We start from the raw sequence: 26,207 nt of genomic DNA, 5'->3' as shown, positions 1-26,207 counted from the left end.
ATCGTAAACTCCTGAAAAATTTGAGACCCCCAGCTTCATCTAAAATCGTTATTCCACTGGACGAAGCCATTATGGAGTCAGCCACTAACATATGGCAGACTCCGGCCTCTATTCTGCCTACAAATAAAAGGGCAGATAAGAAATACTTTGTCCCAGCCAAGGGCATGGAATTCCTGTTTAGCCACCCACAGCCCAATTCTTTAGTGGTCGAATCGTCCCAGCAGAAGTCGAAGACGCCTCAGTACAAATCAGGGGGGTCAGATAAAGATGCTAAGAAATTAGAGCTGTTTGGTAGGAAGGTCTACTCCTCCTCTACCTTATTACTGAGAATGGCAAACTACGCAGCACGTTTATCAAACCATAACTTTGACAACTACTCTAGACTTACCTCTCTCATGGATTCCCTCCTGGAGGACAAGAAGCTGGTGTTAAAGATGATCGTCCACGAGGGCTACACAGCCTCGCAAATGGGAGTTCAGGTTGCCCTGGACGTGGCAGACACAGCGGCGCTCAACAGCTGCAGCAGTGGTAATGGGTAGGGAGTCCTGACTCCAGACGTCTGGGATCCCCAGAGATCTACAGGTAAAGATCGTGGATCTTCTCTTCGACAACCAAAAGCTGTTTGCAGAATCAACCGACTCGGTCCTACACTCTAGCAAAGATTCGAGGGCCACACTTAGGACCTTGGGTATCTACACTCCTCCATACAAGAAAAAGAAATTCTATCCTCAGCAAAGGTGCTACGCTTACCAACCACAACACGCACAATATCGGCGAGGCTATGACCAAGGGCGCCATCAACAGCAGCAACAGTACAGGGCCCCCAGGCAACGTTCTCAACAAAGTCGCACAACCTCAGGGCAAGCCCAGAGGCAGCAAGTTTGATGGGTATGTCGAGGACTGCACTATCAACACCATCACTTAGTGCTACTCTCTCCTCATGTTCCATCATCACCTCAAACTGTTCCACTCCCAATGGCAAAATATCACAACAGACAAATGGGTGCTGGAAATTATAGCCATGGGTTACACGATCCGCTTCCAGTCACTACCACCGACGAAACCTCCCACCCGGCCTCTTCTCAGGGACCCTTCTCACGAGGCGAGGCTGAAGCAGGAGGTAGATCACCTCATGTTCATAGGGGCAGTGGAAAGAGTACCGGAACAATTCCAAGGGAAAGGTTTTTACTCACACTACTTCCTAACAGAGAAGAAAACAGGAGGCTGGAGGCCGATTTTGGACCTTCAGGGCCTCAACAGATACTTGCGCAAGCAGCGCTTCCGGATGATTACAGTTGCCTCCATACTTACGGCACTGGATGATTGGAGACTGGTTTGCAGCCCTCAACTTACAAGATGCTTGCTTTCATATAACAATCCACCCGGCACACAGACGCTTCCTCCGCTTCACATTCGGCAGGGAGCATTTCCAATACAGGGTTCTTCCGTTCGGCCTATCCTCGGCACCCAGAGTCTTTACCAAAACCCTGGCAGTGGTATCAGCTTACCTGCACAGGCAGGGCGTGTTTATTTTTCCATACATGGACGACTGCCTACTGAAAGGGGCCTCAAAGACAGAGGTCCTATGCATGATACGCGTTACTGCAAACACGTTTACTTCACTGGGCCTAGTTATCAACCTTGCAAAGTCAAAGACTGAACCCACGCAAGATATAGAGTTCATAGGGGCGTGCACAAACTCTATCGCATCGAGAGTATACCTGCCCAACGCCCGCTTCCGCACCATCAGATCCTTGGTGCAAGTCATGATGTACAGCCCCGCAGTGCCGATCCTAACATGCCTGCAACTGTTGGGGCACATGGTGGCTGCCACGTTTGTGGTACAGAATGCCAGGTTACACATGCGAAGCCTGCAGCATTGGCTGGCGAGCATTTACAGACTGGCAGCCCATACCGTTCACAGGGTACTATTGCCCATGACAGAGGTACGGAAGTCGCTCGCGTGGTGGACAGATCCCAAGAACCTGCTAGTGGGAGTGCCCTTCCACCAATCACAAATTTCCATTTTTCTTACAACTGATGCCTCCCACATAGGATGGGGAGCACACATTGGCAGCAAGGTGACGCAAGGGCTGTGGTCCCCCGTGGAACAGACACTGCACATAAACATACTGGAGCTCAGAGTAGCATTCAATGCATGCAGACATTTTCGGAAATACCTGCATGGCAAAGTAGTCGGGATCAATATCGACAATACCTCCACAATGTTCTACATCAATCGACAAGGAGGGGCATGGTCCCGTGCGCTATGTGCAGAAGCAGTCCGATTGTGGAATTGGTGCATTGCCAGCAACATAACGTTGAAAGCCTCGTACTTGCCGGGTGCCCACAACGTGAAGGCAGATCAACTGAGCAGGTGCTTTGCACTCATGCACGAATGGCACCTGGAGGTTTTCCCAAGTCGATTTGTTTGCCACCCAGCGCAACAAGAAATGCCCTCAGTACTGCTCCAGAGCAGGAATAGGGCGGGGGTCCCTGGGGGACGCCTTCATGATCTCATGGAAGGGCCCTCTACTCTACGCGTTTCCCCCCCACGACACTTATCCACAAGGTTCTGCAGAAAGCCAGAAGGGAGAGAGCTCACATGATACTAATAGTTCCAACTTGGGACCGACAACAATGGTTTCCCCTGCTTCTGCGCATGACGGATCGTCCACCACTCCCCCTACCGGTAGCGCCGGACTTACTCACACAGGCTCAGGGGTCCATAGTGCACCCGCACCCTCAGGGACTCCGCCTACAAGCATGGTTAATCCATGGCTCAGCGCCTTCGAGAGCACGTGTACAGAGGGAGTAAGACAAGTCTTAGAGTGTAGCCGAAGGACCTCCACCAGGAGGACTTACGAACAGAAATGGGCACGCTTTACCGCCTGGTGCTCTGCCAAACAGTTAGGTCCTCTGGACGTCCCTATAACTGTAATTCTAGAATACCTGCTGGACCTCAAACGAGACGGGCTCTCTCTATCCTCGCTAAAAGTCCACCTTGCAGCTATATCAGCTTTTTGGCACAAAGAGGAAGGGCCCATCGTATTCGCCCATCCTATCGTCACAAGGTTCTTGAAGGGACTGGTAAACCTGTACCCTCCTCGAAAACCGCTACCACCGTCGTGGAGTTTGAACTTGGTACTCCACACACTATCGGGACCACCCTTTGAACCGTTAGCCACAGTACCCCTCCGACTACTTACCATGAAAACGACCTTCCTTCTTGCGATTACGTCAGTCTGCAGGGTGAGCGAGCTCGCAGCAGTGATGGCAACGCCGCCCTGCACAGTATTCTCAAAGGAGGTGGTGATCTTACAGTTACACCCAGCCTTCGTTCCGAAAGTTTCCTTGGAGTTCCACATTAACGAACCAATAGTATTATCCTCGTTTTACCCGAAGCCTCACAGCTCCAGCAAGGAGGCGTGCCTGCACCTCCTAGATGTGAGGAGGACGTTGGCCTTTCACATAGACAGAATCAAGTCCTTCCGGAAAACAGACAGGCTTCTGGTGTGTCTCACTCCCAGGTCGAAAGGGGAAGGCCTCTCTTCCCAGAGAATTTCAAATCACATTGTGTCCTGTATAAAACTGTGCTACGAGCTTCGAAAGACCCCTTTGCTAGCCCCACCCAGGGCTCACTCCACCAGAGCGGTGGTGACATCAACAGCCTTCTTCAAGGGAATCGCGTTGAAAGACATTTGCAGAGCGGCGACTTGGTCATCCTACGACACCTTCGCCAAGCATTATGCCCTGCATCGGGTGTTCGATGAGGATACCCGTCTGTTGACAGCAGTCCTCTCAAGGGCAAGCTGCACATGAATCGAGTACCCACCTCTTTACTTGGGGTTACTGCTGGGTAGTCACCTACTGTGGAGCAGCCACGGGGACCACTCAAAGAAGAAAGAGAAGTTACTCACTTGTAGTAACGATGGTTCTTCAAGATGTGTCCCCGTGGGTGCTCCACTACCCGCCCATCCTCCCCGCTTCGGATCTCTGTCTGGTGTTTTTCAGGAGCATCCGAGGCAGTTGGTCAAGGAACTGGCGGGGAGTGGATCGCGCACATGACCGAGGGTGTGCAAGGGAGCAAGGGAGTGGCGCGCATCGGCACATGCGTGATCCAGTGGAAACTGCTAGAAGAATTCCGATCTGCAGCGCTGGGTGAGCCCGACACCTACTGTGGAGCACCCATGGGGACACATCTTGAAGAACCATCATTACTACAAGTGAGTAACTTCTCTTTCTTGTCTGTAACTTAGACACAAATGAGAAGTCCTGATCAGTATCTCCTACGGACACGGAGAGGACTGTGCTCTTTGACCTGAGGGCCCATCATGAGATTTAGGTTTTTCAGTTCAACGCAAGTGCACCAGAAATGCCGAGGTGTAGGGGATCTATGATCAGGTGTGTACACGCACTGCAGGAGCCAGTCTTTGACAGTCACAGTCAGTAAGACCACAGGTTCATAACAGCCACCCGTTGAGTTTAAAAGTGGATGAGCCTTCTTCAGAATGTTCACTTGCTTCCGAGCACCAAGGATTACGTGGCTATCCTCTATAATGAGGCCAGCAGTGAAATATTTGTTTCCCAGACCTATGAGTTTATTAGCAAGCTAGCATGCCAAAGGTTTAAAATAAGCACTTCCATTTTGTAAAGCAGATGACTGGTTTATTTTCAGTGCCCCACCCTCCACGTTGCTCTTCTGTGGGGAGATAGTCTATGATTCTCTGCTTTCCAGTTCCTTTGAGAACACAAATTTATATGCCTTGGAAGAGGTATAGGTTAGTAATGTCAGTGAGCAGCACAGCAGACTATTAGTCTCTTGTCTATAGACAAAAGTGTTTGGTTTGAGACCTCTTATCCTCCCTTGTTATGGTTACTTCTCTATTCTAGGCCAAGTTGGAAGTAAAGTTTCCCCTTAGTGTATAAGGCTGTTTAAACCTTCAGCCAGAAAAGTCAGGAGATTCCTCTTTCTAAAGAGGTTGTGGAAGATAACCATTTCTGAGATGTAGGCCGGAAGGGATTCTGATCTGTGTGACTTTGGAGGCAAGAACAAGAAATATAAACTTGATGGGATTCCACAGAAGTAGGGTGGGTGGGTGTGGATGTGAGAGGGGGACAGATTCTGGTGATATCATTTTAATTGGGTAGGAGTGGATGATGAGTTTTCTTTCAAATATGAAAGCAGGCAACTATGGTGAGTGACAGTTAAGATGTGGTCAGGCAACTTGGCTACTGTTACTGGAAATATGCTTGCAATAAAAGAGTCACCTTGAACAACTGGATTTGTAGAACCACCATACTAATGATGATAAAAAAGCCCAAATAGTAGACATATACATGAGAGTTCTGGGTGGCATATGCATAGCCCAGAAATGCTGATTATCAGAGACTTCTACTATTTAAGACCACAAGATTATACGAGGTCCGCCCAGTTAGCTGAGTATCCTGTCATTTGATAGTGGCAATGCCAGGGAGAATGACCAGAACAAATGAGTGATCTATTCCCGGTTAGCCACTCCTAGCTTTTGGCAGTCGGTGGATAGGAACACCCACTGGAGAGGATTGCATCCCTGACCATCATGTCTAATAGTCCCAGACTCCTTAACTTACCTAGTTCTTTTGTTCTACCCCATTATAGTTTTGACCTTTGCAACATCTCCTGAAAACAGGTTCTACAGGATGTCTGGGCAAAGTGTGAAGAAATGCTTCCTCTGGTTTGTTTAAAACCTGCTTCCTATTAATTTCATTGGGTGACCCTTAGTTTATGTGTTGAGAAGGAGTAAATAACAAATTTCCGTATTTTTTTCTCCACGCCATTGGCAATTTTATACATCTGTGTCATATCCTCCCTTAGTAATCTCACTTCTAAGATGAGAAATCCCAATCTTTTTAATTCTTGTCACACAGAAGTTGTTCCATACCCCTACTCAGTTTTTTGGCCTTTCTCAGTACCTTTTCTAGTTCTAATTTATCTTTTTGAGATGCGGTGACCAGAACTGCATACAGTATTTGAGGTGTGGGCGTACCCTGGATTTATATAGTGCCACTGCGATATTTTCTGTCTTTTTATCTATTCTTTTACTAATGATTCTTAACTACTTGTCTCTCTGCAGGAGATATAGATGTAACAATAGCAAATTCTCCATGATTACTTGCATAACTACAACGAATACTCTGAGTGATGGTTTCTTGTCACTGGAGTCGAGATAGATCTGTTAAAAGCAGGAGCTCTACATTTTAATGTGCTTGACTTTATTGTTCCATTTTCTTCCCAAATCCCCTTTCTTTCTTGCTCTGCATGTAAGATGAAAGGATGGTGGGGCAAGGATTTAAACTTACTCCTTTTCCACGTTGCTTTGCTTCCCACTGTTTTGATGAAGAGGGGCATTCTCAGATCCTTTTAAAGTAGAAAGGAATCACCTAGGACTTGATGGTGGTTTTTGTTTGCTTTCTGTTTCTCTTTATTTTAGTAAAAAGTGGTATCTTTGGACTGGGATACTAAACACTGCCATATCACTACCAAGTGTGCAACAATTTATATTCATTATCTTCACGTCCTTAAAAACAGTGCAGGGAAAGAACTCTACAAGGTCTGGAGGAATGGAAATGGTACTCAGTCTACACTTTCAACTTTGCTTAGTAGTGCTTGAGAAGTGTCTTAATTTGGCCTGTGATCTATTCATTATAGCCTGCAGCTATGTGTTCTCTTATTCTTTACATTTATTTTAACTTTCTTGAGCTCCTTTTCTTAGTCTTAATTCACAATGACAGTGCCTGGATGTACAATAGACCCCTGACTTAGGCGGAGGTTGCATTCCTGCATAACCCTGTGTAATTCAAATTTCATATTATTTGGGGAGCCAGGAAACTGACCAGTGCAGAAGCTATGTGAGCTGCTGCACTCATCAATTTCCCCGTACTGGGAGCCTTGGGGAGTGGGAGCCTGGTTGCCAGCTCCCTGCCACTCACAGGAGACAAGAAACTGAACAGCACTGTTGTGCTGGTCAGTTTTCCCACTCCTGTCTGCGGAGGCAGCTTCTCCTTTTCAGTGGCACCCGCTGAGAGTCAGGTTGCTGCCCCAACAGGAGCTGTGAAACCACTCCTGTCAGGTGGCAGCTGTTCCTCTCAGGGGAAGCATCTGAGAGCCAGGCTGCCACCACTGACAGGAGCGGGAAACTTACCAGCGCAGAAACTGACCAGTGTCACAGTTTCCCTGCTCCCCTGAGTGGCGGACAGCCAGGAGCCATCTGCCAGCTCCCCACTACTCAGTTGCATTAACCCAAAATTCGTGCTACTTGAGTGCATATATCTCAGGGTTCTACTGTACTGATAGTCCCAAGACTTCTTACCTGAAGTGGGACTGCTATTAGCAGGACAGCTTCTGCAGAATAGCATCCTGTTACCATGAATGCTGACTCCCACTAGATAAGCTTCTCTATAGCAGGATACTGATGGAATGAGCTTTAACATACCAGTGCCAACGGAGACTCCCGTATGTGAGCTTCCTTGCAACAATGTTCTCACAGTGTTGGTGGCTCTGGCTTCCTAAGCAATTCTGATGACTCTGAAGAATATAGGGCACTTTTAAAACAATGTCTTTTCTGAACTGTAGCTCCAGAAAGTACCACTGGTCTCTCTTCAGTCATTGCTGCTTGTGACTCCTACACACAATAGCCTTATGTATATTTTCTTACACTTGCTTTGAATTTGTACTCGTGAAATTATGAAGAGCAGATGTCCCAAATGTGCTCGATGGGGAGTGAGAGAGCAACTTGAGAGGAGAGAAGGAAGGGAGAGTCATTACTTTCATCTGACTGGCCATTCAGGGCTTTGATGTTAAATGCTCTTTTGATCTTTCCAACCAGATAGCCTTTGCATTATCAACTCTTTTCTCTGCTCTTCCCCCCAATCCCCGCCCCTCAGTCGCCTGTTGGGTCAGAATCCTGTAGTTTGTTACTGGCTCTGTATGTAGAGGAGTGGCTTTATGCTAATTTTGACCCCCTATATACAGGATATTGAAAATCCATGGTGAATAGCCAGAGTATGTTGCAGGGCAGTGAATTCCTTAGAGTAGCATCAACTGCTGCGAGTGTTCTTGCTGTTAGGGGTCATCATGGCATGAGTCTTCTAGTCACACTCATTGATGGGAATTAGTCAAATGAACTGTAAAAATGTTGAAACTTCACCTTGGCTAATGAGTTGTGTCTCTGGAAGGGGGATGGTTCCGGGTGGTGTGCTTTTGTTTACATATGCAGAGCTCTAATGGTGTTCTGGACACAACCTGCCTAATTGTGGTGGCTTTGTATTAATTTGTTATTTACAGTGAGTTTCAGTCTATCTCATGAAGTTTCCAAGCACCAATGACCTGCAGCAGCCACTGAGTTGCTGAGTTCATTTCAAAAAGTGGTGGTAGATCCCTAATCATATGTCAGTATGAGAGACAGGATTGGAAAAACACAACTCCTTAGCTCGTCAGAATGTAGCCTGAGAGTTTGTTTCACTGTGCTTTCAAATTGGTCTTTCTGAAGTGATTAATTCTCAGCATTTAGCAGGAAGCTGCTGCTTTGTCTCTCTTGACCAGGTGATGAATTCTCTTGTGTGTGGTACTTGATCTTCTGATATGTTTTTTTTTTTAATCTTGTAAAACTCATGTTATTTCTCTCTGCCCTCTGAAAGATAATCAAGGCTGTGTTCTTTTTGGCAGTTAGGAGAACTGTTAATAAACCCAGCTATCTGCAGTTCTGTTGGCTTAAGGAAGCTTTAACTGATAAATTGATGAGGATTTCTCTCATGTTTTCCCTGAATGTGAAAGGTGATCATAGTTATCATTCAGAAGAAAGATGAAATACTGGGAACGTACCATATCTTTACTAAGTTTACCTGGCTACCATCTCAGTTGTTGCATACACTAGAGATGGAAAAAAAACTATTCTGCTAGTTTTCATCTCTTCAGCCTGAAGAAGATTGCTCCCTGTATTTGTCTGTAATGCTTTATCTCCCAGTTTTATTGGGCATCCACTGCTACCTTTGGGAGCTTATTCCACAGTCTTAATACCTCTCGCTGTCCGTAATGAGGGATTTTTTTTCATGTAGCCTAAATTTTTACTTTGCTTAATTTTACCTCATTCTTTCCAGATGCATCCCTATTTCACCTTAAATATTTCCGCTTCCTTCAAATACTTACGGATATTTGATTGGCCTTGGCTCATTTCTGGCCAAGTTTTGCATGTGTAGGGAGAATTTACTTCTAAATCATTTCCTGGAGGCTCTTTCCCTACAGTGGGCGTTGGTAGTATTTTTGTCCTTGTAGGGCTTAGGTGTTGCGCACACACCTCTCCTGCTCTAAATAATTTTTTTCTTTTGAATTTTCTTCAATTTGTAAACATCTTCCTGACAATGAGGTGTCCACAATTCAGTATAGTGTTTCAGGTACTATGTCCCTGTGGCATTTTCGGTCCCTATGTCCAAGACTGTTTGAAGATAATTTAAAACCTTTCTGGGAGCAGAGTACAGTAATCTCAGTAATCTTAAACATTATCCATTTAGGGTAAGGTTTACTGGTTAACCATTAACATCCCTACTTTCGCTGTGCCTTTTTGCTGTCATGTTGTATTGCATGCTTTTGTCAGGTTTGCTGCCTATGTTCCTAGCTAATGACATCTGTGCATTCTGCTTCTTAGTTATCTCCCTTTCGTTGAATGTTTGGGATTATTTTTTTCCAGATGTGTAGCTCATTTCCATAATTTGTTTTTATTTGCTGCTTATATTTCTCTTCTCTACAGGGCTTAGATCTTTGCAAATGCAACATGAGGGCGTTTCCAGAAGGAACTCAGAGCCTTGCAGTAATTCGCCTGAGATCCCTTTGCTCACTGACCTCAATGATGTTTGTATCTTTTTGCTATTCAGGGCAAAATTGGCAGTTAATTTGCATTCAGTAGCACCCCGTGCAAGACACATCCTTTATTTATCAGCGTGTTATGTGGGGTGTTAGACAACACATCCTTATTATCTACATTTCATTTGACATGTGGTTGCCTTCTTTCATATCTGTCATGGATTACAGGGTGTGCTAGGCTCTGTAGTAGGGGTGGGCAATAATTTTTGTTGGCGGGGGCGGGCACTCCAAGAATTTAGTAAACGATAAAGGGCTGCGCTCTTCCATGATATTAATGGAGAAAGGTACAGAGTTTGGTTTGGAGGTTGGGTACAGAGGGGAGTTGGTGGAAAGGGACTGGAGTGCAAAATGGGGTGCGAGGTCTGTGAAGGAGGTAGTTGTGGCTTGGGCAGAGGTCTGGGATGTAGGAGTGGGTCAGCAGGAGGAGGTTGTGACTGAGGGCAGGGCACTGAGGTGCAGGAGGAGGGTGCGGGGTTTGCATTGAGACTTAGAGTGGGGGAAGTTATGACCTGGGGCAGGTTATGGGGGACAAGGTCTGGGAGGCAGTAGGTGTACAGAAGGCTAGGGATGCGTGTGGGTGGGAGCAAAGGGTTGGCAGAAGAGAGGAACTTGAGCACCAGAGGCAGGCTCCGGACAGATCTACCTGGGTGATTCCCGCCCAGCAGCCATCCAAGGCCCTGAGACGCTTTCTGCCAGCTGCAGCCCGAGGCAGCTGGAAACTGCTGTCTGCTCCAAACGCCAGAAGCAGGGGGAAGGGTTCTGTGCTGCTCTCACCCCCACAGCAAAATCTTTGAGCTCCTGTTGTCTGAAAATGGCAAAAAGTGGTCGGTGGGAGCTGAGATATTTTGCAAGGGGGCAGGGGCAGCACACAAAGCCTCCACCTCTCCCAGCCTCCAGAGCAGAGAGCTACAGGGAGTAGGAAGCCACTTAAAACAGCAGCTGTCTGCTTTAATCCTAAGGCAGCCTGCAGGCTGGATCCAATGGCTTGGCAGGCCGTATCATGCCCACCCCTGCTCTATAGCGTCTTGTAAGTAAAGCCTTCCTAGAGAGAGGCCCTAAATTTTCAAGAACAAGAAGTCTTGTGGTACATTATAGACTAACAGATATTTTGGAGCATAAGCTTTTGTGGGCAAAGACCTATCTAAATCTTCACTCAGTCAAAGGCAATGGAGGAGATTCTGAGGTTTTCACTGGGTCTGCAGGTGTTAGCACTTCTTTCTCTTCCTTGGCTATTTTAGTAGGGCCAATATGGGTTGGCTGCCTGCAGGAGTCTTCTCTCTTAAGAGCTATGTAACAGAAAATGTATGTGAGGTCACGGTTTTGAAAAGACTGAACTAAGTACTACTTATTAGGCAACAGGAACTCAATAGCGGAGAAATGGGTAAAAATAAAAGAGTAGGTTTACCACATGTGACTCTTACAGAAACTTTATTCTTTCCTTTTGAGTTTTGGATAAATTGCACACAGCCTAGACACTTTCCCTGGGCTGAGATAGTCAGACACTGAAGCAATATGCTATCTCTCACTTCATAGAGACACCTCCAGATGCAGCTACCTACTTGTACAATCTTTTCTAAGTAGGAGTCTTTAACAGGTTAGTGTCTCTCTGTTCCTAGGCTTGGTTCTAGGAATAATAAACCTGTTACAGGTATTCCCCAGTTAATAGGTCTGTTTTGGTTCTATTCAGTATCTTGACTTCTGTCTTGATCACTGGTTGGGTTCCTCCAATCAGGTACTCATACAGAGTAATATCCAGCCGGTAAACTGGGGCACATATAAGCGTATAAATACATATATAAATTTCCCACAATGTAATCAAAGATCGTACAATCAACTACTGTGCTGCTTTTACCAATTATCACTTCTTTATCAACCTCTAACCCCTTTCTTACCCATATGATTAAAATTTAATTGAATGCATTATAAACCAGTTTCCTCTCTTTTTAAATTAGATTTTGTAAACACTATATAAAATGCTCTAAATAAGGGCTTTAGTTAGCTCCTCTACCACATTGTCTTAATCTGCCAACTTAATAATTGCCTAAAAAGCAGTCAAGTTTGTCCGACATGATTTGATATTTGTAAATCCATTTTACTTACTGCTTCAGCCTCTTTATAACCTTAACATGGGATTTTCAAAAGTGCTCAGTGTTGGTCTAAATCTATTCCCATTGAAGTCAGTGGGTGCAGTTAGGAACCATCATAGAGTGCTTTTGTCAATTCTGTCCTAACCTTCAGAGGTTTTTATTATTATTATTTTATTTTATTAAGCTGTGAAATTAAGTGGGCTGGGTAATAATTACCAGGATCACCCTTCTTACTTTCATGAAGGTCGCTACTGCATTTTTCTTTTCTCTGGTCTCTTGGTAACTGTTCTGTTCTGAATGCTTTTTAAACATGTCTTGGTATATATTGTAAGTTAACTAATTTCCTTCCTTACATGCATGAATTTGTGGTTTGTTTTCTCAAATCTCCTTTTATCTGTCAACGTCAGTCGCTATTTACAAAGTTGTCATTACCTTCTTGTTGTGTTCATCTCTCTAGCTTAACTTTAAGCAAGCAAAAACTACCATTTTAAAATCAGTTTAGAATAGTCTATGTAATTTCTTTCCATTTTTAATGAGAGCTCATTTTTTCTTGCACATTCTTGATTATATTTGTAGATTTTCTTCTCTTTGCCTTCATGGCTCTTGGCAGTATTAGTTTTCCTACCAACTGTCTGATTACTCATATGGCTGTTTAATTCCTGCCCCACGCTTTGTAAATAGAACAAATTAATTATTCTTTACCTCAGCTCTAAGACAATCCTTCATAAAGTAGTGATAGCCATTGCTTTCTTGCATTTTTCCTACTTAGAGGAATTAATCTATGACCTAATTATGGTGCTTTAAGGTTCCTGCTGCCTTTGGATGTTTATTTTTGATGCTTCTTCATTGTACCTTACTCAGTGGATTTTTTTTAATTTCTCAGCTTTTCTTTTCTTCTCTCTCTGCACAAAGCTCCTTTTGCTACTAGCATTGTTTGTTGGAATGATTTTCTTATCACCCAGATCTTGAGCACTGGGGAAAGCAGCATCTTTTTTTTCCTGTGGTAGAGAAGGTATTGTGCTGATTTCAGGGTAGTAGCTGCTTTTTTTTTTTTAACATATAAAAAGGATCCACTTATTTGGATTGTGCATTTTGGTATGAAACTACATGTTGTACATCTTCCTGCTGCTCAGCCATGGTAGCTAGTGAGTGTAATAAGTAGCTGCCACAAAGACAGAAAATTTAAAGCTGGGATGGAATGTAAAGTTCCACTAATACTTGTGCAAACTTTGTCAGAAGCTTGTTTCATTCCTTGCAGCAGTATTTCATCTTGGCATGCAGTCATGTTAACATCTGCTCGCCTCACTCTGTAAGCGGAATGTATCTGGGCAGAAACAACACAGAAAGCACCATCCATCTTTACCAAACTGTAGGCTTTTTATTTCGTTTTTAGAAGGTTCAGGAATACTCTTCAGCTGGCATCAGGGTAATACCAGCTGCTCCAGCTTTTCAGCAGTAGAAGGCACTTGGGTAACACAGAGGCAAGTGGTTTGAAACTGTAGCATTTGCTTCACCGGGCAGTTCAGCAGAACTCTTGTAATGTGCCCTGTAGGTGAAAAGACAAGGCCTTGCTTTTCAATCAAGCTGTTCCTGGGGAAGCAGGGAGGGAGGAGAGAAAGGAATAGGTTGGTATGGTATGGTCAGACAGTTCTGAGTAGCTAGTTGGATTTTGAAGGGGTAATGTTCAAGACACTGAATCATTGAAGCTTTTATTATATTTGTACGGGTGAATTGTAAAAAATAAAAATAATTTATTCCCCACAGGTACTTTAGGTTTCTGAATCTGCTTGAAGAAATGGCTATGGGCATTTGCATCCTTTTGGTTCTCCTTTTATCTCCACCAGCCTGAATTACTTTATCATTCCTTTAAAACCTGATAGAGAACTATAGTTAGATGCAGAGTTTTGTCAGTACAGCTGGCTGATTTCTCTCTTGCTGTGACTGTTTTCTTCCAAAAGCAGCTTGTTTGCTCCAGTGAATGCTGCTGTGTTGCTGTTCTGAGGGGTTCTCTCTGGACTAGTTTTGCCCTTCTTCACTGACCCCCAAGCAGGGCGTGTTTAGAAAGGGATTTTGAAACTGGATTTGTTGTTGTAGAGCCAAAGCTAGTAAAAACCTGTGCACTGGTCTTTTTTGCATATCTCTTCCTGTTCCTCAACAGCTTCTTCCTTTCCCTCTCCCCACATAGTGAGAGAGGACTGGGGAATGGTATAGGTGGTAGTGGGGAATAGCTGGGTTTTTTTCCTCTTTGATAAGGGAATGAAGTTGAGTGCTGACACATCTTCAATGAAGGAACTCCACACCCTAGATTTTTGCTATTGGCCTGCTTCTAAATGGCCGGTAGGCCTCTTATTCAGTGGGAGACAGAAACTCTGCACCTTGTTTCCTTTGAGGACTTAACTATGAACTATTCACTGAGGTCCAGCTACGTGGCCAAGCACTGCAATTGTAGCCTGTTCAGGCAGATGGAAAGAGAAATGGATGAATTTCCTTTTCTGGGCTTTGTTTTAGAGTTGATTTTGATGAAGTAAAGTTAAAGATGGTAATGAGCGATAGAGTGCAACCTCTGCTCTTCTGTTCCCAGCTCTTCAAATGAGTGGGAAACAGCTATGTAATGGACCCTTCTTCTCGGCCTACATTTCCTTGCTCGCTGTTAAAAAGACTCTATGTGCACAGCTTGCTGGAGTGTGTTAGAATTTGGTGCTACCAGGTTTATTGTGTAAGAAATACTCTAGGAATGAGGATGTGTAGCCTTTTAAGCTTCTTTCCTTCAAAGTACTCTGCAAACATTAACTTGTCTTCATTGTTCACTTGGAAATAGCGAGTAGTTATCCCCATTTATAGATTAAGAGCTGGGACCCAGGGCAGAGGACAGACTTATCCAAGATCATGCAACAAGTCAGTCTCGGAACTGGGACAAAAACCTCCCCAGTAGCTCATTTCAGAGTCAACTTTGGGGTCAGAGGTGGAGTCTGTGTCCTTTTGTGACTCTTTGCTGTCATCCTTGCTATATTAGTCCAATATATTCAGCTGGGTATCTTAAGAGTTTTGAGAAAAAGGGGGCTCATTTGTTCGTTCACTAAGGAGCACCTGACATCCTAATTTCACGATTTATATATATGGAGGGGAATATTCCTAGTTGGAACTGTTTCTTCTGTTTTGTCTTGAAAATTCACTGTTGGATATGAAATCATTTAAAACTGCCATTAACAAAACAATGAAGAGTAGACTGCAAGGATGAGTGAGTCCTGTATCTTGAGGTGAAATATTGGACATGCAAACCTCTGTGCGTGAGAATAATTTTGAAATTGTTGGTGAAAGTTACATTTGGCTTATGGAATGTTAGAGGCAGGTAGCTTGAGCTGATGGTACCTCTGGAGCTCTCTGGCATTACACAAGGTAGCAAATTAAAGTTGTAGGTGCTTATTTCCTGGGGCCTTGTCCTTCTATGAGCATGTTTTAATGTGCAATATTTTTTTTAATTTTACTGAAGGGACAATGGAGACAGATCAAGGCACCGAGCTCCCCGGAATGCCCGTATGTCTGCACCATCGCTTGGTCGCTTCGTTCCCAGGTGAGATCTTTACGTGCATTTAGAGAATGGGATAAAAGCTTGGCATTGCCACTTACCACAGATCTTTCTGCTGCCATGTGAGAGGCTCAGATTCAATTGCTTGCATAGATCTGATGTGCAGTAAGTTACCTGTGTCTGGGACTCGGGAAAAAAGAGAGTTGTATTAGTGTGATCAGCTTTCATGGCTACATTCTTGAAGCCCTGTCCTGATCTTTCTTAATTGGAGATTAGTGACTGTAGTGCTGAGTCAAAATGAAAGGGAGAAAATCTGCTGGGGATTCTCAGTAAAACACATCTGGTCAGCATTGATGGTAGGGAGAAGAGGAGATGGGGATTAGATTGCTGGTATAGCTCAGCAGACTTAATTTCCATCTTGGTTGGTTAGAGCACGTGGTGGTTGTCAGGAGAAGGGTTTGTGCTACAGAGCCATAGCTTGCCATTCATCTGCTGTATGGAGCACTCAGATGACTGGGCTCTGCTCTTTGACCTCCCTTTTCTTCTGCTAGGGTCTCTGAACCCAGTATTGCTTGTTCAAATTAGATGGGATTCCTGGATTAGAGCCACAGTTTCCTGGCAATGTACTGGAGGTTTATTCAGTGTGTGTGGTGTTTTCTCACAGTGTGCACTCTTTCTTTCTTTAGGCGTTTCTTGCTCCCAGAGTATTTACCTTATGCTGGGATTTTCCATGAACGTGGACAGCCTGGCTTGGCCACCCACTCCTCTGTTAACCGGGTCTTAGCAGGTAAAGAATTGCCTCTTTTGGAATATAGCAAACAGTGCCTAGATAAGATTTTCTCCAGAGTCAGTGCATTATAGGTCTACCTGGAAAAAGAACCAATGTGAAGTCTGTGTCAAACCTTGTATTGGTAAAGAAGCCTCCAGAAACAGCAGAAGGTATGCAACTAAATACCACAGTGATGGGGTTTGTACACATACCTAGAAGTTGCAGGTTCCATACTTCGAGGGGATGTTAGGGAAACCTCAGCACAGAGCCTAAGCTGGGGGGAATTTAATTATTCTCAATGTTTAATTCCCTCCCCAATCTGAAATGTCTTTTTTTAAAGCAATCTGACAGCCTAATGATCAGCTTCTGCAGGTCCTTCTAATTGAATTATAGGGTGCCTTGTTCATGTTCCGGCTGGCAAGCCGCTCACAAGGCAATGCGGGGATTCAATTAGGTTCCTAATAAGTGTGTGTTAAATCTTCAGCTGCCACCACACATTGCATACAGGCATTCAGGAACCTTAAAGGGCAGGCGGGGGTGGAGGGAAAGAGGAGTGGTGCTTTGGCAGCATGTGAACAGAACAACTTCATATGATAGATGGCATAATTCTTGAGGGTGCTTCTTGGTGGTGCCTGAGCTGTTCTGTTATCAGTGCTGTCATTGAAATGGCTTTTTCTGGATATGGGAAAGACAGGTATCAATGTACGTTCATCTCTGAACGCGAGCAACCTGCCATATGGAGATCCCATGGTTGCCACTACTATTGGCAATGGGGGGGGCATAAGCAGGAAGGCATAAAGCCGCCCCCCCCCCCCCCCCGAAAGGAGCATGATCTGCCATCTCTTCTTTTTCTTACAGTGAAGTTTTCAGGCAGAAGCTTCATGCATGAGCAGAGCCCCCATCACTTGCATGGTTATATTGTATAATGGATCACCATAGCTTTTTAAAACCTCCCATCATCCATAAAATCCAGAACTGTCTCCTGGATCTTTGTATCTCATTTAGACACTCCGCCAAGAGAACCCTTGCCTTCTAATCATCCCATGGCAGCAATCGCAAGAGCAGCCAAAGGCCAGGCTACAGTAGAGCACTTCCATCCCACTGCCTGATGAGCAGGGGAGCCAGCCTGTAGCGTATAGCTGACGCACATACTTTGCTCATGACTGTTGCTTGTGTGGAATTTGGCTGTCAGCTTCTGGAAACAGCTCACTGAGAGATAATTACTTGCTGCCAGGCAACATTGCAGAACTCTTGTGTAGCTGGGCTGTGTTGGTGACATCTGCTTTCTGCCCTCCCCACACAGCAACTTTTTTCCAGCCTCTGAGGAGCAATCTATCTCTTCCTCTCATTTAGTTTTAAGAGCAGCAGTCATTTTGTCCCTGGTTTCTAGCGACTCCTTGAAGAATAGCCAGCCAAGGAGTCAAAAAGTAATAGCAAAAAAAATGTTAAGTACATCAGAAGCAGGAAGCCTGCTAAACAACCAGTGAGGCCACTGGATGATCAAGATGCTAAAGGAGCACTCAAGGATGAAAAGGCCATTGCAGAGAAATTAAACGATTTCTTTACACCAGTCTTCATGGCTGAGGATGTGAGGGAGATTCCCAAACCTGAGCAATTATTTTCAAGTAACAAGTCTGGCGAACTGTCTCAAATTGAGGTGTTGTCAGAAGAGATTTTGGAACGAACTGGTAAACTAAATGGTAATAAATCACCAGGACCAGATGGCATTCACCCAAGAGTTGTGAAGGAACTCAAATGTGAAATTGCAAAACTATTAACTGTAGTTTGTAACCTGTCATTTAAATCAACTTCTGGTCCAGATGACTGAAGGATAGCTAATGTGGTGCCAATCTTTAAAAAGGGCTCCAGAGGTGATCCTGGCAACTACAGGCCAGTCAGTCTGACTTCAGCACCAGGCAAACTGGTCGAAACTCTAGTAAAGAACAGAATTGTCAGACACATTGAACATAATTTGTTGGGGATGAGTCAATGCAGCTTTTGTAAAGCAAAGTCATGCCTCACTAAACTCTTAGAATTTTTTTGAAAGGGTCAACAAGCGTGTGGACAAGGGGGATCCTATGGATATAGTGTCCTTAGATTTTTCAGAAAGCCTTTGACATGGTGCCCCACCAAAGGCTCTTAAGCAAAGTTAACGATCATGGGATAAGAGGGAAGGTCCTCTCTTGGATTGGTAACCGATTAAAAGATCGGAAACAAAGGCCAGGAATAAAGAGACAGTTTTTAGAATGGAGAGAGGTAAATAGTGGTGACCCCCAGGGGTCTGTACTGGGACAAGTCCTATTCAGCATATTTATAAATTATCTGGAAAAAGGGTTAAACAGTGAGGGGGCACAATTTTTAGATGACATAAAACTACTCAAAATAGTTAAGTCCCAAGCAGACTGTGAAGAGCTACAAAAGGATCTTAATAAATTGGGTGATTTGGGCAACAAAATGGCAGATGAAATTCAATGTTGATAAATGCAAAGTAATGCACGTTGGAAAATATAATCCCAACTGTACATATAAAATGATGGGATCTGACTTAGCTGTTTCACTCAAGAAAGAGATCTTGGAATCATTGTGGATAGTTCTCTGAAAACATCCACTCAATGTGCAGCAGCAGTCAAAAAAGCTAACAAAATGTTGGGCATCATTAAGAAAGGAATAGATAATAAGACAGAAAATGTCATGTTACCGCTACATAAATCCATGGTATATCCACATATGGAATACCGTGTGCAAATGTGGTTGCTCCATCTCAAAAAAGATACTGGAATTGGAAAAGGTTCAGAAAAGGGCAGCAAAATTGATTAAGTGTAGGGACCATCTGCCCTATCAGGAGAGATTAATAAGACTGGGACTTTTTAGCTTGGAAAAAAGGCTGTTAAGGGGGGATATGATAGAGGTATATAAAATCATAACTGGTGTGGACACCATAAATAAGGAAATGTTGTTTACTCCTTCTCATGACACAAGAACTAGGGGTCACCAAATGACATTAATAGGCATCAGGTTTAGAACAAACACTAGGAAATATTTTTTTCACACAATGCACAGTTAACCTGTGGAATGCCTTGTTGGAGGATGTTGTGAAGGCCAAGACTATAGTAGAGTTTAAAAAAGAACTAGATAAATTCATGGAGGGTAGGTCCATCAATGGCTATTAGCCAGGATGGGCATGGAGGGTATTCCCAGTCTCTGTTTGCCAGAGGCTGGAAATAGGCATCAGGGAATTGAGCAATTGATGATTACCTGTTGTGTTCATTCCCTCTGGGGCACCTGGCATTGGCCACAGTTGGAAGACAGGATACTGGGCTTGATGCACCTATGGTCTGACCCAGTATGGCTGTTCTTATGTATTCTGTTTCTTCTTCCTTCACAGCTCTCTGGAACTCAAACCCCACTCAGTGCAGAAAACTTACGCACCCAAAGTTCATCATGTAAAAACTGCAACACCGTATCACAGAGACTTTGTTGATAGTCGTTGCAAGGTTGCTTAAGGGGAATTTAACCCACAACTGCAGTGACCCCTTGTGTTTACTTTAATACTGAATTTGGTTTATTTTACTCTCTCTGCCTTTTCCCTTTTTGACATGCTGTACTAGCAAGTAAGTCAACCATTGAAATTGGTGGAGGTGAAAACTTAATTGTCTAGCGGGCACATGGGGCTTTTGGAACCACAGAGAGCTTGGAATGGTGTAATAAACACATTCACTAATTATTTTAAGTATTTCACTACTTATCATTTTAGCAGAGTATTAACACAAGAGTCTTAGCTCTGGGGTTTAATACTTGAGATAGGAGACCAGTTCACACTACTCAGAACTATTGCTTCAGGTTGCTGCTGACTTGGAAAGGCCACACTGCATTAGTTGGATCAAATGTGGGATGCTAGGAGCATAATTTTTATGAAAATTGTGAAACTTATGTTCCAAAATACCATTCCATGATGAGGGAAATTCTGTGGCAAATTTCCTGGCCAGACAGTAACTAGGGCCCTGCCTGTAGTTGTTATTTGTGTTAATGTAGCATCTAGGAACCCTGGTCAAAGACCAGAACTCTATTGTGCTAGGCATTGTACAAATGAAGAACAAAAGACTGTTTTTTCCCCAAGGAGTATGTCTACGTTACAATAAAAGACCCATCTCTCTCATGGGATTCCAAAGCTTGGACTCCACCCTGACTACAAATGGCTACGTAATAATTTAGAACCCTGCAGCTTAAACCCTGTGAGCCCAAGTCAGCTGACTGGGGCCAGCTGCAAATATTGAATTGCTCTGTGGACATGCCCAAAGAGTTTACAACCTCAGAGACAAGGTGAGGCAATTAATGGCTATAGGCAGGTAGACCAGAAAATCAAGGAAACGGTATTGGCCAGCATGGTATGCAGTGGTGCCTAACCACTGTCAAGTTTTGCATAGGTGTTAAAGCAGAGAAAGTTTTAAGGAGAATAGTGAGGTATCTCTGTGGATATTTATGGAAAATCTCTACAACATGTAAGGGGAAGCATGGGAAAAAGCTCAAAGTTGCTGATTTGAAAAGTGTAGCAAGTGAGCAATGGAGACAAGCTTCAGAGGCAGGAGTCTCCATTTCACTTATGAGTGAGATAAGTAATGTGGAGATTCATTATGAAGGCCTTGAAAGTGAAAACAAGCAGCATATGTTTCATGTGATTAGAAAAGGAGGATCCAGTGGAGGGATTCAGGAAGAGAAGTGACATGGTCAAAGTGATGGGGTAAGGGAATAATCTTAGCAGCAGCACGCTGAATGGATGTGAGTGGAATAAGATTCCATTTGTCAATACCAAAGAAAAGAATGTTGCAGTAATTGAGATGATGCTGTATAGCACAATTAGCTGCTTGTATAGACAGAAAAGGCTGCATCTTAGAGGTCATGTGCAAAAACGAATCAAGAAGATTTATGTACAGCCTGGGTGTGAGAACCTAGATTGAGGCCCAAATTGAAGGGAAGAACCACCTTATGGATTTGAGTGATCAGCAGATTTGTGCTGGTGTCCACTGTGATAGTGAGAAAAGGTAGCGATATGGGCTTAGAGTGGTAGGAACAATTTTATCCACAGTTCAGTTGAGCTGATGGCTAGACATCCCAAAAATGTCAGATTTTAGTTTGAACAGACGGAAACTAGTCTGCAGTAGAGAGGAAGATCTGTGAATCATCGGTATGGAGATGGCAGTTTAATTTGCTTGTGGATAAAATAATGTAAAGCACACAGGAAGAAGAGACAGGGTCTGTCCTTGGTCCCTCATGAAGCCCACAGAGAAGATGAAGAGGTTTTGAGGATGAACCTAAGGAGGAGATATTGAAGGACTAATTAGAGGGGTGGGGGGACTCATGGAAGTCACGGGAGGATAAGATTTCAAGAAGAGAACCCGTCACCTGTGTTGAAGGCAGATGATGGTCAATAAGAATGAGGATGTAATATGGGTTCTTAGCTTTGACTAGAAAGAGGTTGTTTGAGACTTGCTGGGAGGAGTTTCAGTGGGATGCAAGGCAAGAAGGCCAAATGGGAGGAACTAGAGTGGAGCTGGAGATGACCTCTGGTCTGCAAATTGAATGAACTTGCAGATAAAAGTGAAGAGGGAGGTGAATTTATTAATCTCCAAATCCTTCAGATGTATACTACCCCATGCAGGGAAATCTTATGGCTCTCTCAAGAATACTCGTCTCCCACAGACTTCCCTCAGAACCTCTGGGCAGGAAAGGCCTGGGAAGTTCTTTGCTTTCTCTGTTGCCAAATAACTTCAGAAGGGAAAATGCCTTCTGACTGAGATGTGCCATTTGGTAACTGAACAACTGTTAAATATCAGTAGTGAGACAGTTTGGGAACTTAGCCTAGGTTTGCTTTAGCAATCTGGGGAAAAAATTGTGATCTAATCTGACCTCCTGCATCACATAGGCCATAGGACTTCCCGGTATTCATTCCTCTTTGCCCTGCACTGCAGCATATCTTTTAGAAAAATACTGTATTTAAACATGAATCCACCACAACAGATGGTATATTGTAGTAATGGTAAATTTCCTTCACTATTAGTTTCACCTTATTTCTAGTCTGAATTTCTCTCCAACTTTCAGCCACAGGATCTTGTGGCACCTGTCTTAGCTACTGTTCCCCATGTAGATACCTACAGATTGATGTAAGTCACACTTTTAACAAAGGGAAGATTAAGAGGAAGTGTGAGCTCTGAATCTTTTTCTGTAAGGCATGTTTTCCAATCTGTTTATCATTCTCATGGCTCATCTCTGAACCCTTTCCATGTTGTCTACATCCTCTTTGAATTGTGGACACCAGAACTGGACACAGTGTTTGAGTAGTGGTCACACCAGTGCCAAATACAGCAATAATACAAAGCCCATGTTCTTACTTGCTATAAGCCCCTGTTGATGCAGTTAAGGATTGCAGTTTCCTTTTTGGACAGAGCTTTGAACTGGGCATTCATGTTTAGCTGAATATCCACAACTGCCCCCAACTCTTTTTGAGTTGTGGCTTCTCAGGATATAATCCCCATTCTGTAAGTATGGACTGCATTCTTTGTTCCTAGATATAGGACTATACATTTGACCCCTTTAAAATGCACATTGTATAGTGATCTGTATCAATGACCTGTCCTCTTCATTATTTCCCATTTCGCTAATCTTTGTCACCTGCAGACTTTCTAGTGGTGATTTTTTTTCTGTATTCAAGGTTACTGATAAAAATGTTAAATAGCAGAAGACGAAGAATCAAACTCTGCAGGCCCCACTAGAAACACGCCAATTTTAAGATTATTACCGGTCCATGATTTGTTTTGACAGCTGTTAACCAGTTTTCCAATTAATTTATTGTGTGCCGTGTTTTTCATTATTCTAGTTTCTTAAAGTCAAATGCCTTTCAGAAATCTAATATCACATTTACAAGAATCACAGGGCTGGAAGGGACCTCAGGAGGTCATCTAGTCCAGCTCCCTGCTTCCATCAGGATCAACCCCCGCCCAAGTCATCCCAGCCAGGACCTTGTCCAGCCGGGACTTAAAAACCTCAAGGGATGGAGAATCCACCACCTCTCTAGGCAACACATTCCAATGTTTCACCACCCACCTGGTGAAGTAGTTTTTCCTAATATCTAACCTACACCTTTCCCTCTTCAACTTCTGACCATTACTCCTTGTTCTGCCATCTGACACCACACTGAGAACAGTTTCTCGCCCTCCTTTTTAGAGCTCCCCTTCAGGAACTTGAAGGCTGCTATTAAATCACCTCTAAGTCTTCTCTTCTGTAAACTAAACAAGCCCAAATCCCTCAGCCTATCCTCATAGGTCTTGTGCTCCAGACCCTTAATCATTTTTGTTGCCCTTCGCTGAACCTGCTCCAACAAATCCACATCCTTTTTATACTGGAGGGCCCAAAACTGGACACAATATTCCAGATGTGGCCTCACCAGTGCCGAATAAAGAGGAATAACTACTTCTCTAGATCTGCTCGAAATGCTCCTCCTAATGCACCCTAGTATGCCGTTAGCCTTCTTGGCTACAAGGGCACACTGTTTACTCATATCCAGCCTTTCATCTACCATAACCCCTCGGTCCCTTTCCATCGTACTGCTGCTGAGCCAGTCGGTCCCCAGCCTGTAACAATGTTTGGGATTCTTCCGCCCCAGGTGCAGGACTCTACACTTCTCCGTATCGAACCGCATCAGATTTCTTTTGGCCCAGTCCTCCAATTTATCCAGGTCCTTCTGGATTCTCTCTCTACCCTCCAAGGAATCTACCTCTCCCCCTAGTTTTGTGTCATCCGCAGACTTGCTGAGGGTGCAATCCAGTCTCTCATCCAGGTCATTAATAAAGATGTTGAATAACACCGGCCCCAGAACCAAGCCTTGCGGCACTCCGCTTGAAACAGACCGCCATCCAGATAGTGAACCATTGACCACTACCCGTTGGGCCCGACCATCAAGCCAGCTTTCTGTCCATCTTATAGTCCAAGGATCCAATCCATATTTCCTTAACTTATGGACAAGAATGTTGTGGGAGACCGTATCAAAAGCCTTGCTGAAGTCAAGGTATATCACATCCACTGGCTTCCCCATGTCCACAGAGCCTGTTACCTCATCATAGAAGCTAATCAGATTAGTCAGGCAGGACTTGCCCCTGGTGAATCCATGTTGGCTAATTTTGATCACTTTCCCCTTTTTCAAGTGCTCCAAAATGGATTCCTTGAGGATCCCCTCCATTATTTTCCCAGGGATTGGCGAAACCAAAGGAAGGGGTAATGTACACGACGAGAATGTGATTGCTAAAGTGCACTATTGTGTTGTGTATTAATTGACCTCTGCAGACCAGCAGAGCCGCTGCTGGAGCAGGCTAAACATTCTCTAGTCCACTCTTAGGTAACACCTGTTTCAAGCAGCATTTTGTTGAAGTGCACAAAGAACCTTTAATGTACCACAATAGAATCTATCTGGGCCAATTAGTACGCAATACATTCATGCATCTTGGAAATCGTATCCCTTTTAGAGCGTGTTCCTGCATCCTGTAAGTTGCCCTAAGAATATTGCATCAATGCTGTTACCTTTATCACCTAGATTTGTAATTTAATTAAAAAATATCATTAGGTTGACAAAATCTGTCTTCCATAGACCCTTATTTTATGGCATAAATTATATCATATTTTAATTCTTTATTAATGAAGTCCTGTGCCATATGCTCCACTATTTTGCTCAGCATGGCTGTCAAGTTGACTGGTGTATAATTATCTGAGTCGTCCTGTTTACCCTTTTAAAATATTTATATAACATTATCTTCCTTTCCATTCACTGGAACTTACCAGTGTTTCAAGATTTACTGAAAATTCTAATTAATGGTCCTTAACAGCTCCTCAGCCAGCTCTTTTAAAACTTAGTGGAAGGGTTTCACTGGTCCTCTGGACTCTAGTTTTTCCATATCTAACCAGTATGCGTAGGAAAATCAACATTAACTCTGAGCTAATGGTTGGAACTGTGCCCCTGAGGAAAAGCCTATAAAGTGAATCCTGCTTCACATGGGAGTAGTCCAGCTTGGAGGGGTTTCTTGAAATGAGACAGTTGTATTCTATTTCCATAAGCTCTTCTTAACCATTTGTAATGTGGTATGTGGCACAAGAATGCTGGTCTTCTCACAATAACGTTTCCAGTCCTCTGACCAGTCTTTCCTCAGGCCTAGCCAACTGGCCTTCATCCTAACGCATTCATGTTCTGCAGGTGAGGTGCTGCTTTGGGGAAGAAAGCAAATGTCTATCAAAGAGCAGCCCATGAGCTAGTGCATTGACCTAAAATGATCTGGCTTGTTCCAGTCAAGGATATTTAACCCATCTCCCTAGAGCTTTACAGTGTGTGTATTGTTACTGCCTATTTGCACTCTCCCCTACTCCAAAACGGTCTGAACGCTTCTGGCCAGCAGCTTTCTTTGCAGAGCCTTCCTCACTCTGGGACAGAACTGGAATAGCTCACTGTCACAGAAGGTGGGGAACTAACTGAATTCTATGCATTTTGTGGGAAGCATTTGTAGATTCAAGTATCCATTAAAAATCAATAAATACTTGGAAAATCTAATTCCTGTCACAAAACATTTAAAGCCCTGTGTTTACCTGAGTGAACTCCCTGTATCAGCTCTACAGCAGTTACCTGAGAATTCTGTTCAATGAGCTAGTCAGGGAGATCGTGACAGAGGAACAGAACAAAAAAACATTTCAGATTCAGTGGAAACTCCAGAAGAAAAAAAAATCAATGTTTGTCAGGTAGCACAAGATCACATGTGTTTTCTCAGCTTCCTGCAGGCTGGAAGTCCTGAAAGATAACACCAGTTTGATAGTACTGTTATTCAACAAGGTGTCTACATGTGGAGTTAGTTAGCTGAAAGAACAGAGCCCACAGAAACCTTGTCTTTTATCTTA

The 26,207-nt window shown here is 43.8% G+C and overlaps 1 protein-coding gene across 3 annotated transcripts in view; it reads left to right on the top strand.

Annotated features, from left to right (window-relative positions):
* The window catches only part of AMBRA1 (autophagy and beclin 1 regulator 1), a 209,955-nt gene that overhangs the window by 84,590 nt on the left and 99,158 nt on the right, over positions 1-26,207 (top strand). For 2 of the 3 annotated variants that reach the window (XM_074997584.1, XM_074997586.1), the window contains exons 10-11: positions 15,473-15,556; positions 16,198-16,298. In XM_074997584.1, the coding sequence (XP_074853685.1) occupies positions 15,473-15,556; positions 16,198-16,298 (185 nt within the window). The remainder of the gene's footprint in view (positions 1-15,472; positions 15,557-16,197; positions 16,299-26,207) is intronic. The other variant, XM_074997585.1, reaches the window with a different exon arrangement.

This window comes from Carettochelys insculpta, chromosome 6 (genome assembly GCF_033958435.1).
Source record: "Carettochelys insculpta isolate YL-2023 chromosome 6, ASM3395843v1, whole genome shotgun sequence".
Classification (NCBI taxonomy): domain Eukaryota; kingdom Metazoa; phylum Chordata; order Testudines; family Carettochelyidae; genus Carettochelys; species Carettochelys insculpta.
The sequence above is the reverse complement of the archived record's forward strand: the minus strand, read 5'-3'. Positions and strand labels throughout refer to the sequence as shown.